Raw genomic sequence first — 14,130 nt, forward strand, 5'->3', positions numbered from 1 at the left:
TAAATTATTTTTCTTAAACTTATCACCACATACAATATATACATGTTTATAAATTAATAAAATCATTCAAGAAAAAAATGCGATTTTAATACATATAAAAACTATTATAATTAATCTATATGAAATCAATCATGCACAACATGTCCATGATAAATAAAATAGAATGATAACTTATTAAATACACCTATAAATATAAAAATGACAACAGATGTATGTATGAAATTTAAAATAAATTGAATCTTCAGTATCAACCATGTGAATCAACCTTATATATTTCATATTCAAGAAGGTTAACAAAGATTATTTTTCAAACCAGAAATTCTAAAATTTGAAATTGCAATTCGGGGGAGAACATTCTGATTTTCAATTTTTAATTTCTATGTAATCTGAACAAATTGTTCTCATATTAGCACGAATTGAAGATAGCGAATATGATAAAAAAAGAAAAAGAAAACATATGATATAAAAATAAAAATAAATTAAAAATGGACAAAGAAAGAAACGGTATCATCAACAAGTAAGAATAGACGATGAAAATATCAATACTAATTATATTTTAAACATAATATAAAAAACACATTTTCAGATAAGTAGCCAACTCAGCACAAAAAGTGTCCACATAATAAAATTATCTTTTATCAGACCTTTGGTCCAAAGAAAACAAATATAAAAAGATTGTTAGGTTCAGCCAAGTGGACCCCAGACCCAACATGCATGGTGTTTAGTTCATGTGGCTGTCATCTTCGCAACACCTCATTCTCTTCTTACATGCGTATTTAAAATGAAAAACTAATTTTCAAACCAGAGTTTTGTTCAGTTCTTCATCTTCTTCTTTTACAGTTATTCACTTATTCTGATCCCACAACACAACTCACTCGCAAATGCTCCCAATTTCTTATTCAATTTAGGGTTTCATCTTTCAGCTTCGATTTCGCGCATCCATGGATTCCATCTACGCGAGCTCGTCGTGCACGGTTCCTCACCTTCTCCGTCGGGAGACTCTGTTCTCGCCGCGAGCCTCGAATTCGGTTCTGCTCCGGCGAGCGAAGAAGGCGCGGCGAGAGAGGGTTTCGTGCTCCGCCGCGACAACGGGGAGCGGCGTCGGGTCGAACGGCGCCGTTTCGAGGGCGTTGCAGGGACTGAGCAATAACAGTAACACTGCGCTGGAGCAGCTCGACATCGAGCGTGGCGTATGCATCCCTTTCCGCAAGTACTCGCCCGAGATCGTAAGTACGCATTCAACTCCTCTCCCTCTCCCTCTCCCTCTCCCTCTCCCTCTCTCTCTCTCTCTCACTCTCTCACTGCGTTTCGATTACTCTCTTTGCGTTTAAGTGCCTAAGCATCTACGACACTCCGTGTATTCAGGCTATGCTTGGATTAAAGTTGGGAAAGTACTTTTGTGAATTCCACTGCACAAAATGAAGAAGGAAAGGATTAAAGTTTGCAAACATAAGTTGTATCTTGTATCTGACTTATACATTAAACTAGTCTCTAAGAATTTGTGTTTGATATAATTCCACTCCAAAACTTAGCTCATGAGTAGAGGTCATGAGGGTTGCTGTTGATCCTTACTTGTATTATATAGTATATGCTAGTTTTGTCAAATCACTAGTTAATGTTGGATCTGCAATTCTGCATGTTGAGAACCGGACATTTCAAACATGAAGTTTGCAAGAGTAATTATCTGCTAGTGGTCCAATAGTGATCGCTTAATAATGGGTGTGACCAACAACAACCAGCATATGTTACGTTAGAATTTGGATTTGGGCCTAACTCAACTCGAAAAATTAGCTCACAAGGTGCAGTTGACCACTTGCCCCTACTTATGTACACTATTTTGATCATGTTAGTAGTCAATGTAAGATCTCCAACATAGTTATTCAACTTACCAGCACATGTTTAATTAGTTGCAAAAATATCTATGTAGTCCTTTAAAAATGAAAATTATTAAAAATTAGTCATTATAGGTCTTACTGTCTTAGTTTTTTTAGTTTCAGGATAAACGTTATAAGTCTTATTTTTGTAATTTCAGGGATTAAAATGTTTGGTAACATCAAAGGCTAAAATACTGTTATTTGGTTATTTCATAGGCAACAAATTTATTTTTGTAATTTCGAGATTGAAATGGATGCGTATATGTAATACTTATTGTATGTGAAGCACTGAAGCTTAAATTGAATTTGTGTCTTTGGACTAGTGACCATTTGCATTTAGTTACAGTCCATGAGTCAGTTGCTTAAAAAGCAACCTATTATTAGGAACAACTACGTAACTCATTATATTTATATTTTAGTTTTTGGGTGCTAGACAATTTCTTTATGTTAGTGCTATGAGGACTTGGATTGAGATGGTTAAAGGATACTTTAGAAAGTAAAGTGGAAATGATAACCACTAATTAAGGAACTGGATGCTTACTGTCTAGTTATGGTATCCATGTGATTGTGATCTCATTTGTAAAATTTTATTCTGTTGATTTTTTTTAATCATATATATCAATGACTGTCAACTTTGCACTTGTTTCCCTCTGAATTACACCCTTCTTCTCACTTTTTAGAATAAAAATCCAGATGAAATGGATATTGCCTAACGGAGCACAAGCAAATGTTTAAGCAATTTGCTTTAGATTATACTGCATGCTTTAAGATGTAAATCTTCAGATTATTCTGCATGACAACTGACAAGTATGTTGCTCATGCTGCTATAAGATGAATATAAATGTTTTTGTAAATGGGGTTAATTATCCCTGTTGGTAGAAGGATGGTAGCTTCTCGCTGCCAGAGAAAACAAAATCATGCCAATCTGCTGGATGATTGTTTCTAACTTAAAGTTACTTTTATTTGACGACATTTTCCCTGTGGTCATTAGGTGAGGAATAAGGTATTAGAATCAAGAGGATCTATTTTGTCACTTATGTTGCGGGGAGTGGAGATAGTTTGGAATCTGGGCTTGTACTGGTCTAACTTGGTGTATGATTTCCTGGTTGGAAGGGATGAAGAGGTTGTTCCGTATCGTGCTCGACAGCTTAGGAATCTCTTGTGTGATCTGGGGCCTTCCTTTATTAAAGCTGGTCAGGTGTGTTGTTTTTAGTGCTCATCCAAGCAATGGCTAGTTTAGGGTTTTCCAGTTGATAATAAGTTTTCTTTCATTTGACAGGTTCTTGCAAATAGGCCAGATATCATTCGAGAAGATTATATGAATGAACTGTGCATTCTTCAAGATGATGTTCCTTCATTTCCCAATCAAGTAAAACTTACCACATAGTATCAACTGTTTATTTTTTAATTCTATTTATGCTAAGCATTTGCCATACCATTGTCACCTGGATATTATAATTCTGATGTTTGACCTAAAAATGTTCTAGATTGCCTTCAGAATCATAGAGGAGGATCTGGGTCAACCCCTTGAAGCTGTTTTCAGCAAAATCTCATCAGGGACAATAGCAGCTGCAAGTTTAGGTCAAGTTTACAGAGCTACATTACGTGCAACTGGCGAGGATGTTGCTATCAAGGTTTTGTTGTTTTCACCTTGTGTTATAACTGTTTTCATTTTCAAATGATCTGCTAAACTATTTTGCTTAATCTTCTTTTTGATTCTTCTGAGGCATTGCCTTTACGTTCATAACAGTTTAATATCCTGCTGTGATCTGATTTCTTTGCTAAAAGCATTGTGTTCATAACAGTTTTACATAATTATTTTGTTGGGTTGATTCTGTGATATTTGTCCATACTGTCCCAAATCAGTTGATTTCATTCCTTTTTTCTTTTCCTTTTTCAATTGTTTTTGACTCTTTGTCTATCATTAGTGATATATGAATTTTGACTTTTTCCTTCTTTCTAGTTTCTACTTGTTTTGATGTTTTCCTAATCAGTGCTGTCAAATATGGCTTTAATTTATCAATATACTTTTATAGTTTTATATGATTAAAGTGCTGCAAATGCATTGCTAAAATATAAACAAAGGGGAAAGAGTAAAGTTTTAGAACAATATTAAATCCACTGCTAAAGATATACTTTGGTGTACTTGCAGGTTCAGAGGCCAGGGATAGAGCCCATTATTTATCGAGATCTTTTCCTATTCCGCACTTTGGCTTCATTCTTAAATGGCATTAGTATACAGAAATTGGGATGTAATGCTGAGCTGATTGTTGATGAATTTGGTGAGAAGCTTTTGGAAGAGCTTGATTATACCCTGGTAACTTTCAGCACTGCCTTGTGTTTGTCATGGTAGTTTGATGTGTGCTTTGAACTTGTCAATGCACCAAATATCGTTTCTTGGCATTTTGAGTGTTTCTTCACTGTATTTTGTTATAAATAAATTTATTGATTTCTCTATCTATATTTCAGGAAGCCCGTAATCTTGAAGACTTTCTTGAGAATTTTAAAAATGACCCTACTGTCAAAATTCCTCAGGTTTACAAACAATTTTCTGGTCAACGTGTGCTGGTAATGGAATGGATTGATGGTATCAGGTGCACCAATCCACAGGTTTGTTTATCTGGACTGGTGATGATAATAATATATATTGTATCTATGGTGAATCAAAATGGTTTGTTGTCTTGTTGTGGATTCGTAATTTTCCTTCTTGTGAATTAGGCCATCAAAGAAGCCGGTATTGATGTTGATGGATTTTTAACAATTGGAGTTAGTGCTGCCCTACGACAATTGTTGGAATTTGGATTATTTCATGGAGACCCTCACCCTGGAAATATTTTTGCCATGCGTGATGGGAGAATTGCATATGTGGACTTTGGCAATGTTGCTGTTCTCAGTCAGGTAATTCTTCATATGCCGAGCATGTAGGGCAATGGCCATTGAGTTTTTCTCTCTCTGATCAATTATTGTTTTGGTATGCTATAAAATAATGGCATATGATGAAATGTTTAGTTGTGTTCATCCATCAGGTGAATTTGGATTTGAGTTTAACAAAAGTGGACTAACCATGCCTTAATATACAATTCATCTTTGGGAATGTTTGTCATTGCATCATATGCCTAAAGTTATCATACATGTTAGTCTAAACCCTTCTGTTGCACTTTACATGTTTTGCTGTAATGAATAATATTGTTAGCAATAACACCTGGAATTTGAAAGGGAATGAGAGAAATCAGATGCACACACTCGGGAGCAGAATGGTTATTTTTTTCTTCTTATATTATCGTAAAACCATCTACATTCCGTGGGGGCTTTGCTCCCATACCCCTAACCCGCTTCGTAACCCAACAGGTAGCCCTTACACTCCACTGCAAATTTGTCTTGCCCATAAAATATGAGCCATAAACAATAACATGAGATGGGATCCAGGGGTTGTCAAATTAACTCCTCGTTGTAGCAAAGCAAGGCGAGTTGGGATCCTCTCATGTAACAACTTCCAGGAGAAAGCAAGAACTTTCGAGGGGGCTTTGCACTTCCAGAAATTGTCAAAAGCTCCGACTGAGCTGGAGCTTGAAATACATTATTATATCTCATAAATCCTGTTGAATACATGGCTGGGGAACTTCTTTGAAATGATCATTGATGAAGTATCACATTGAATGAAGGAAGTAAAATAAACAATTTTATTTCATACAAGAAAAATAAGCAATAATTCTGGCTCTAATATTTACTGTTGTATTATGTAAGAACAAGACTAATTGGATGTTTTTCTGTCTTGGGAGTGCTTCAAATTCAAATGAATATCCTTGGCTAGTAACATCCTAGACAGTAATCATATACAACTATCAACTGTGTGTGCATGGTGTTTGACATGTGTACTGCATAGTCTCATAGATGTGCCTTTTTATGAGGGTGCTTTTGTATTTTTGACAAGTTAATACCTTCTCTTTTGCTTAGATAGAAAGTGTTTGTGTGGATATGTTTATGGTTTCCTACTGAACTGGCACAAATACACTTATTGGGTACACATTTGAGGATCTATTATGTAAATGGGAAAATATTTTGCTTTTAGGATGACTTCCATTATAATCTTGAACATGGAATTTTTCTTTGATTTGCACTTCATACTTTTGTGGCTGACAACATGTTGATCTGCTTCCATTTCTTCAGCAAAATAAACAGATTTTAATTGATGCTGTTGTCCATGCTGTGAATGAGGACTATGCTGAGATGGCTAATGATTTTACCAGATTAGGCTTCCTGTCCCCAGGGACGGATGTGACTCCTATAATTCCTGCTTTGGAAGCGATTTGGCAGAACTCTGCTGGAAAAGGACTGTCAGATTTTAATTTTCGTAGTGTCACTGGTAGGCATTTTCCCTTGATTGTTTAATATAAATAGATAATACTATAATGTGACCATTTGACCTCCTCCAATGCTTATTAAAATAAGTTTTCTAATTTGAGATTGAATTTTCTTGTCTTGTTAAATGGAGAAGTTAAAAAAACAAGCCATAATGAATACTATCTGAATCTGAAATAGGAGAAATCACAAGGACTCTTAATATGCCCAGGGACGGAACCACGTATATTAAAATAGGGGCAGTCGCCCCTCCATCCCCCCACCTCATCCTCAAAGCATATACACGAATACAATGATATAATGCATTTTTCCTCTTCTAAATTTCGATTCTGGCCCCCCTAATCCACTGCTGCTTTCTACATTGTGTTTATAAAAAGTCACTCCCTTGTATTGCAACCTTCTACAATTTTATGTCTACAAAAAGTCCTAAGTAGCATCAATATACTTATTTTATATATTTTATGCTTAGTTAAACTTAAAGCACATAAAACATATAATAGTTTATCTATTGTATTTTTTTTTTTACTTCAGTTGAGTTGTTAATATCTTCTTTTTTTCTTCCTATCTTCTAAGGCATTAGGAGATAAAAAGTAAAGCAAATTTAGCAACATGTTTTCTTTTTTTAGTTGGTGTTTTTTTTTTATCAGTGTTTGTAATGAATCTTCCTCTTTCAAATAATGCATTATATAGTTTTTTTTTAAAAATGAGATTTAATTTTTGCTTTTATTCCATTTTATAAATTTCATTTATAACAATAGTTATTAATAGAGAGAATTAAAAAATATATTAGACACTGTTATTTTTTCATTTTAGGATTTAATTTTCTTCTTATTGATTTGACATTATATATATATATATATATATATATATATATATATATATATATATATATATATATTATAGAATTTGAATTGCTTAGTTGCTTTTCAATTGGCTTTGCACATTATAGAATATATATGCTCGGCAATAATTTGTTTTGAATTGTTTTACAAATAATTTTATTCATTGTTAACTATGATTTAAAATATTTAAAATTTGATAGTTAAATTAATTTGTATAATGTAGTTGAAGTGGGAGAATTCAAACAATCCGTTCTTAATTCTTTAAGTAGAAAAAGTCAATAATTTTGAACTATCTCTCATGTTACTAAATTTTGGATAATTATTAATAATAAAAATTAGTCATTTTTAATTTTTGTTATCATGTCTTAAATTCTTGCCCCCCTAATTAAATTTTCTGGTTCCATCCCTGAATATGCCTAAAAAAGTCCTTTAAAAAGTAGAATTGTTAGTTACACGTTGTATGACTATGTTCTTCCATCTTATTCGTACCTCTTAATATCACATTTTCCCTGAGTGATATTTATGGAGGGTGTCGCTATTTATGGGCGGAGGAACAAATCCTTTTTCTTATCCAGGGATCAAAAACTAATTTACATTTTTTTATGATTCTGAAGATACTATAATTCAGTTCTTAATATCTCTAGTGATTTAGTTTGGTGTCTGAAATTCATGGTAATCTAGGAGTGATTCTGTAGTTACGTATGAATTGTAATTAGACTTTAGTTTTTTTTTTTAATGCTTTGATCAAATTTTAACGATATTTTAATGAAATATACTGCAGGAAAGTTTAACCAGTTGGTTTACAATTATCCCATTCGAATCCCTGAAAGGTTTTCACTTGTAATTCGTTCTTTATTGACCCAAGAAGGCATCTGTTTTACCATGAAACCTGACTTCAAATTTCTTGAGGTAAAAGCTCCCATTTTTGTGACTTGTTCAGATTTCAAGTTGATTTGAAGAATGCATGCTACTTATTTTCAAAGAGCATTTTTTTTATGAAATTGCATTAGAAGAAAGAAAGCTGTATAATATTGTATCAGAAGTAGAAAAGTTCTAAATACTTTTGTAGAACAAAACAATAATACTTCATATTGTAAATGAATCAGTTTGAGCAACTGTCAAAACTGTCCTTTCTTTATCTTACCTTATTTTTCAGTCTAATATGAACTCCAGTATTTCAAATAGGTTGCCTATCCTTATGTGGCTAAGCGATTGCTGACAGACCCAAATCCAGCTCTACGTGAACGCCTTGTACAGGTTAGTAATTCTGTTCAAAATGCATAAGCTTTTTTGCATATAAATTTTATTCTGTATAATCTACAATTCTCAAATTAAAAGAGGCTCATTTTTGGTGATATATACTTAAAATTTGGAATCAATGTCAAGAAGTATCATTTGTCGGGTGAGAAATTTTACAGTGGTAGGTTTCCCTTGTCGAGGAATAAAATCTGCAAGGGGGTGGGGATGAAAGATAACCACGGGGTTCCATAGTGCCGTACTGCCATGCTGATAGCAATCACGATATGCAAGCACAAGCCAGAGCAAGGCCTAAGAGGCAGATCACTACCCCTGCATACCTTAGAGATTTTGTCTAACGGAATGGTTGCTGAGCTGGCAATCCTTTCTGCCTCAACTTCATCTTGTCTGCCATTTAGTTTTTCCCATTTCATTTCTGTTAAGATCTTGTCACCACAGAATTACAAATTCTGTTATTACAATACCATTATAAATATCAGTCACATGTAATAAGGCAGAAATCAATGAAATTACCTTCAGCTTCTCCGTTTCTTATTTGCTTAGGAGGTTCTGGCCCTGGAAGCCAGAGTTCTGTTCTGAGCTCTAACACATGCAGTAATACCATTTTACCTGCTATATTTGAATTCATATGCTAAGGATATTGCTTTATAATGGTCATTGGAGATAATGCTAGTTAAACATGATGGGTTTAATTTTGAAGCAGATGGCTATATTTGTACACTATGACATCATGTCTTTTTGGTGTCTTTAATCCAATATCTTCACCTGTGTTATAGTGGTGAAAGGTGATTCTGCTATATTAATGGAATGGAACCAATATGTGTCTGCACAATTCAGTCAGCCATGCTAGAAGTTTGATTTTCTACCAAGTTTCTTTTATTTTCTCTTTTCCCTATGCTAACTAGGTCAAGACACTAATTCAAGTGGTCCTTTATGTGAAATTTTCAGTACAATAACTGAGAGATATCTTAGCAAGTATTAAGTAGCAACCAATAATTAATCCAAAGTATTTTTGTGATTCTTTCTTCCTCCAAGTCTAAGACTCTGAATGCTAACTTAATCATACTTGCTATCTAATTGTGAACATATGTTGCTCCTTGTTTCAGGTTCTATTCAAAGATGGTCTTTTCCAGTGGAAACGGCTTGAAAACCTTATTGTTCTTGCAAAGGAAAATGTGGCCAAGATGAGCAGCAATCCTGCATTGCAAGTGAAAAACACGTCTGTATTTTGTTAAAACAGCATCATCTGTGACAAAGAAAACAGCATTGCATGTTGATATGATCCCATCAATGCCCAATTACAAAAGATATTTGAAATAATTGGACCTTTATGGGATCATACATGTTTGGTTATTTCATTTTAGTCGTTCATTAATATTCACTAGAGGCATGTCTATACAGGCAAAGCCAGAGAGACTTAAAAGTTGAAAGAAAATTGGACCTCACAGACACAATCAAAGATGGAGCTCGCCTTTTCTTTGTTGATGAAGGAATACGCAGACAGCTTCTTCTTGCTTTGACTGAAGATTCAAAGCTTCATATTGAAGAGGTTTGTGATGATAATATGACCCTTTCCACTTCCTTAAAAGTCCATAATCTTGTGCTGGAGAATTCTGACTTGTGTTCTCTACAGCTTGTCGATGTGTATAGGTTGGTTGAAGATCAGATAGACATACCTTCTGTTGCTGTAGAAGTAGCTAGAGGTAAAGTTCATGTGAACCTTGAATATGACTTAGTTCAATTAGACTTAATTATCTTTTTGTCTCAAAATATCACGATTTTTCATTTGGTTCCTCATTTTTCTGTTGTTATTTAGTTCTCGAAGTTTTTTTCCCCATATAGTCACTGTTAGATTTTTGTTTGGTTTATCCGCTGAGTGTCTGCATGGCTCTAAAAAATGAGGAATCAAATGCAAAAATGTGTGATATTTAAAGACATGAAATAGACAAGTCATGATTTTAAAGGGGTTAGAGAATTAAACAAGCAAGTTTAATTTTCCTGCACTGTCAGTAACTCTGTAGAAAAAATTACATTGTCAATCAATCAGAAATCGTGGTCGATATAAATTTAAAGTTAATTACTATAAAAGTAAATAAACTTATCATATATAATAATTTGTGATTGAATGACAGTATAATTTTTTTTAAACTGGAAGTGCATAAACTATTTTTTCTAGACAAAAAACAATAATACTCAATGGACTAACTAACCAAAGAATAAGAAAGGTTATACGAAAAAATGAAGAAAATTCTATGAAGACTAACAATAGGAACCAAAGGAGAAACTCGTTATATTTTCCAAAACCATAATTTAACCATTAAATGATTAAGATGTTATCTCCCATTACTGCATCGTGGCACGACGCATGTCAAATACAAAATATCATTTTGGTGCAGACTTTCCAACAGTTGTCAGGGATCTCCTACTTTCATGGAGTGAATCAGTCTTGTCTGATGGATAGCTAAATCTTTGGACCACCTGCACATAGCATATACAATACTGTTTCAGTCAGATGAGTATACTTTACACATGTTCTATATTTTCTCTAAATTCTTTTTCTTTTCTATAGTGAAATTTTTGAATGAATGTGAACGAAACATTTGTGTAGGAAATCAGTGCTACATCTGTGTAGGAAACGTTATTTTGCTCAGTAAATATCAAGTTGTAATTTCACGGGGAAAAGTCCAAAAAATTCCAAAAAATTCACGTAGTCGTTGAGCTTCCTTCAACTTTATTTATTGAATAAAATCTATCTTATGTTTAATTTTCATATTCTGTTGGTGTAAAAATTTTCACATCAACTAATAAAAATCACCGTATAGATGACTTTTAAAGTAATTTAATTTCTGTAAGCCAATAATGTTATTATATTTGACAATTTATGATTGGATATTAGTGTAAAAAACTCTTATACTATAACTGTTTTAATTAAATTCTTAGTTATTCAAAATTCAGATCACTAACAGCTTACACGAATGTATTTGTAAAGTTAGAAAATCCTTTGGTTGATCTCCTGTATCATTTTTGTTTATAAGTGGAAAAAAAAGCGTCACTCCTAATTTGTGTATAAATTTTATTATATCTTTTTTTTTGAAGGCTTATTATTATATCTTAAGCTGTTAACCAATTTTAGGCAATTGCTATGTTCACTCCCTCTTATTTCTAATACACTTCACTTTTCTGAATTTATAAATTTTTTATCCCTAAATACCCTGGATGCAGAAATTAATCAAAAGCGAAATAGCCAAATAGGGTTCGTTCATTCGCATCATAGTCGCTTTGCGATGCATGGATCACAAAACAAACACCAAGGATTCACTCTTACTCCACTTCAATCATTGTGCTTCTTCTCACTGTCTGGATTGGCTTCCTTCGGGCTTTTGAATAGTTGTGGTTTTGAGAAGAAAAAAATGAGGATTTTTTTTCCTATTTTTGATTGCATTATTTTAGTCTTTGATGAACTTTTAACTTATAGAATAAGATGAGATGATGATTTTAATTATTATGGGTATAGTAGTCTGGATGAGAGTAAAGACGATCAAGGTAGTCGGTAGGCATTATTTATTTATTTGGGGCATTTTGTTTATATAAGAGATAAGAGATTCTTTTATTTAGATTTTCATGATTGGGTTAGCTTGAACTTAAATTGTGTATCTCTATGATGCTTTGGTGAATAGGTGGGGGAATTGCAAATCACAGTAATGGGAATTTGCATAAATGGGAGGTGGTCTCGAAGTGTTACAACGAGAAGAGCAATTTTTATGGGACATGGATCAAAGCTAGGAGAGCATATTCAGAATATAACGCGTTAAAAGAGGCCAAAAGGGGAGCGGATTTTCTGGAACCAGGGTATTTTAGGGGTAAAAGTTGTAAAAAATAAAAAGATGGGAGTGTAGTAGTAATTAGGGGGACTGGAAATAGCAATTGCCCCTATTTTATTCACCTCATTTTTTTCCCGTAAGCCTTGAGGTCTTTTTCTTTATCCACTCTCTATATTTATTAGAATAACTATTTAACGAGTGTTTTATAAGAATTTTTCTTAATCTTTTATTTCTTTCATTACCATTTTTAATATCTTTAGTTTTAACTTGAATTTCAACATTTTTTAAAAAGAAATTATTAATCAAAATAAGATTGTTTCATAATATAAATTAATTATCATAAATATAAAACACAGTTTATATGTTTAAAAAATTTATTATTACAAATTTAATTATAATATAATTTATATTTAAAAATATTCATTTATTATGAATTTTAGTTATATATAATTAACATTTATTCTGTATAATACACAAGTTAAAATACTGTTTTATTTTATTTCTATATTATTTATTTTCCTTTTATAATTTAGATTGAGTCACATGCTCAGTTTTTTTTTCTCTTGATTTTATTGTATTACTTCTTTGCTTTTTAAAATTTAGACCAAGCTATCATAGGCCCAAAGTTTTTTTTTTCCCTTTTCTTATTTTGCCTTTTCAAGTTAACTTTGGACTACCAACATTTATACAAGGTTTTGAGTTTGATCCAGTTAGAAAAGAAAAAACAAAATTAGGAGGAGGCTTCAACTTGTTGCACCTCCAAATTTTATAATATCCCTAAATTGCCTTTCTGTTATAAAACTTCTTTCTTTCTCCTACACCTCAAACCTCGCTTTCATATATTTACTACGCATTTATTTACTGTATATATTTCAACCCATATTTGGTACTACATCATATCATTAGATACAAACAAGATCACTGAATTTCCTACGTCCAAAACTCCAACAACATCAACATGCAACTTATAGCCAACATAAGCCTTGACTTATATGAAAACGGATGGTGGCTTATAAACAAAAAACAAAAACAAAACAAAAGCAACAACATTTAGTTCGTCATATCACATTTCAGCCTTGGTGGCTTACTTTCACCATTTCCCACTTTAAATAAGCTTACAAGTAATATAATTGCACCTGCTTGAGGAGGCTATCAAAAGATTTACCTGAAGCTCACCTATATGGTTTATCGAAGCAATATAATTACACGTCACATTCCTATCGAAAATGTGTTTTAATATCAACGAAGGGGTGACATACACAGATGGTGACTCTTTTATTTCTTTCAACCAGCTCTCGTGACTTTTTCCGTACAGTGAAAGGAATTTCGGTAACAGGGTGAAGTTAATTGTATAAGTAGAAGGGATGCGGAGGATGCCATGTACGGCATAAACTCCCAGCTGGTCTTGACGGAGGCCAGTAGGAGGATGTGCGTCGCGGAAAAAGGTTAGATTACGACAGGAGAAGAGAATGATGAATAGTGGAGGGCTTGGTAAGGGTGGCAAGAGTGTCATGATCGATTGATACAACGTGACACCTTGCCAACAAATCTTCCTAATATATATTACTTTTTCCGTGATCACATGTCATCATTTAACTTATATATAAAATAGAATTTTAACTTAGAAAAGTAATTTATCAAAGAATTTGAATTTCTGTAATTTAGAATTCATTTTATGGATATTTTTTATGAAGAATTTAAAATTTTAGAATTTTAAAACATAATTTTAAACAATTAAAAATTTGGAATTTCAATTTCCTTCTAAAATATGAGAAATTGAAATTCTTTTCTTACAGTTTTCTGCAAGAAATACCGTCTGAGCTCTTAAAATATCAATCGAGTGTGAGCATAGAGGAACACATATAACTAGCACACTAATTATATCTTTTCTTTTTTTTTTCATTTATTTTTTTCATCTCATAATTTTAATTTTTTTATCCAAACATAAAATTTTGAAAATAAAAGAATTTCAATTGA

At 32.9% G+C, this 14,130-nt stretch overlaps 1 protein-coding gene across 6 annotated transcripts; it reads left to right on the forward strand.

The window, feature by feature from the left end:
- Nucleotides 1-737: 737 nt before the first annotated feature.
- On the forward strand, nt 738-12,386 carry LOC100790292 (protein ACTIVITY OF BC1 COMPLEX KINASE 1, chloroplastic). 6 transcript variants are annotated; one of them, XR_418002.4, is made up of 15 exons: nt 743-1,226; nt 2,866-3,072; nt 3,154-3,243; nt 3,362-3,508; nt 4,027-4,191; nt 4,344-4,484; nt 4,593-4,772; nt 6,042-6,237; nt 7,857-7,984; nt 8,261-8,332; nt 9,439-9,551; nt 9,734-9,881; nt 9,966-10,035; nt 10,729-10,844; nt 12,010-12,386. XR_418002.4 is itself a non-coding variant. In XM_006596085.4 (14 exons), the coding sequence occupies exons 1-14, from the start codon at nt 942-944 to the stop codon at nt 10,791-10,793; spliced, it is 1,941 nt and encodes a 646-aa protein (XP_006596148.1). In that variant the 5' UTR covers nt 738-941; the 3' UTR covers nt 10,794-12,386. The 6 variants fall into 6 exon arrangements, 5 of the variants coding, with proteins under 5 accessions (XP_006596148.1, XP_014622472.1, XP_006596147.1 ...); XM_006596085.4 differs by having other exon boundaries at nt 738-1,226; nt 4,410-4,484; nt 10,729-12,386; XM_014766986.3 differs by having other exon boundaries at nt 743-1,230; nt 2,988-3,072; nt 10,729-12,386.
- The last annotated feature ends 1,744 nt before the right edge of the window (nt 12,387-14,130 follow it).

This window comes from Glycine max, chromosome 14, assembly GCF_000004515.6.
Source record: "Glycine max cultivar Williams 82 chromosome 14, Glycine_max_v4.0, whole genome shotgun sequence".
In the NCBI taxonomy this organism is placed as follows: domain Eukaryota; kingdom Viridiplantae; phylum Streptophyta; class Magnoliopsida; order Fabales; family Fabaceae; genus Glycine; species Glycine max.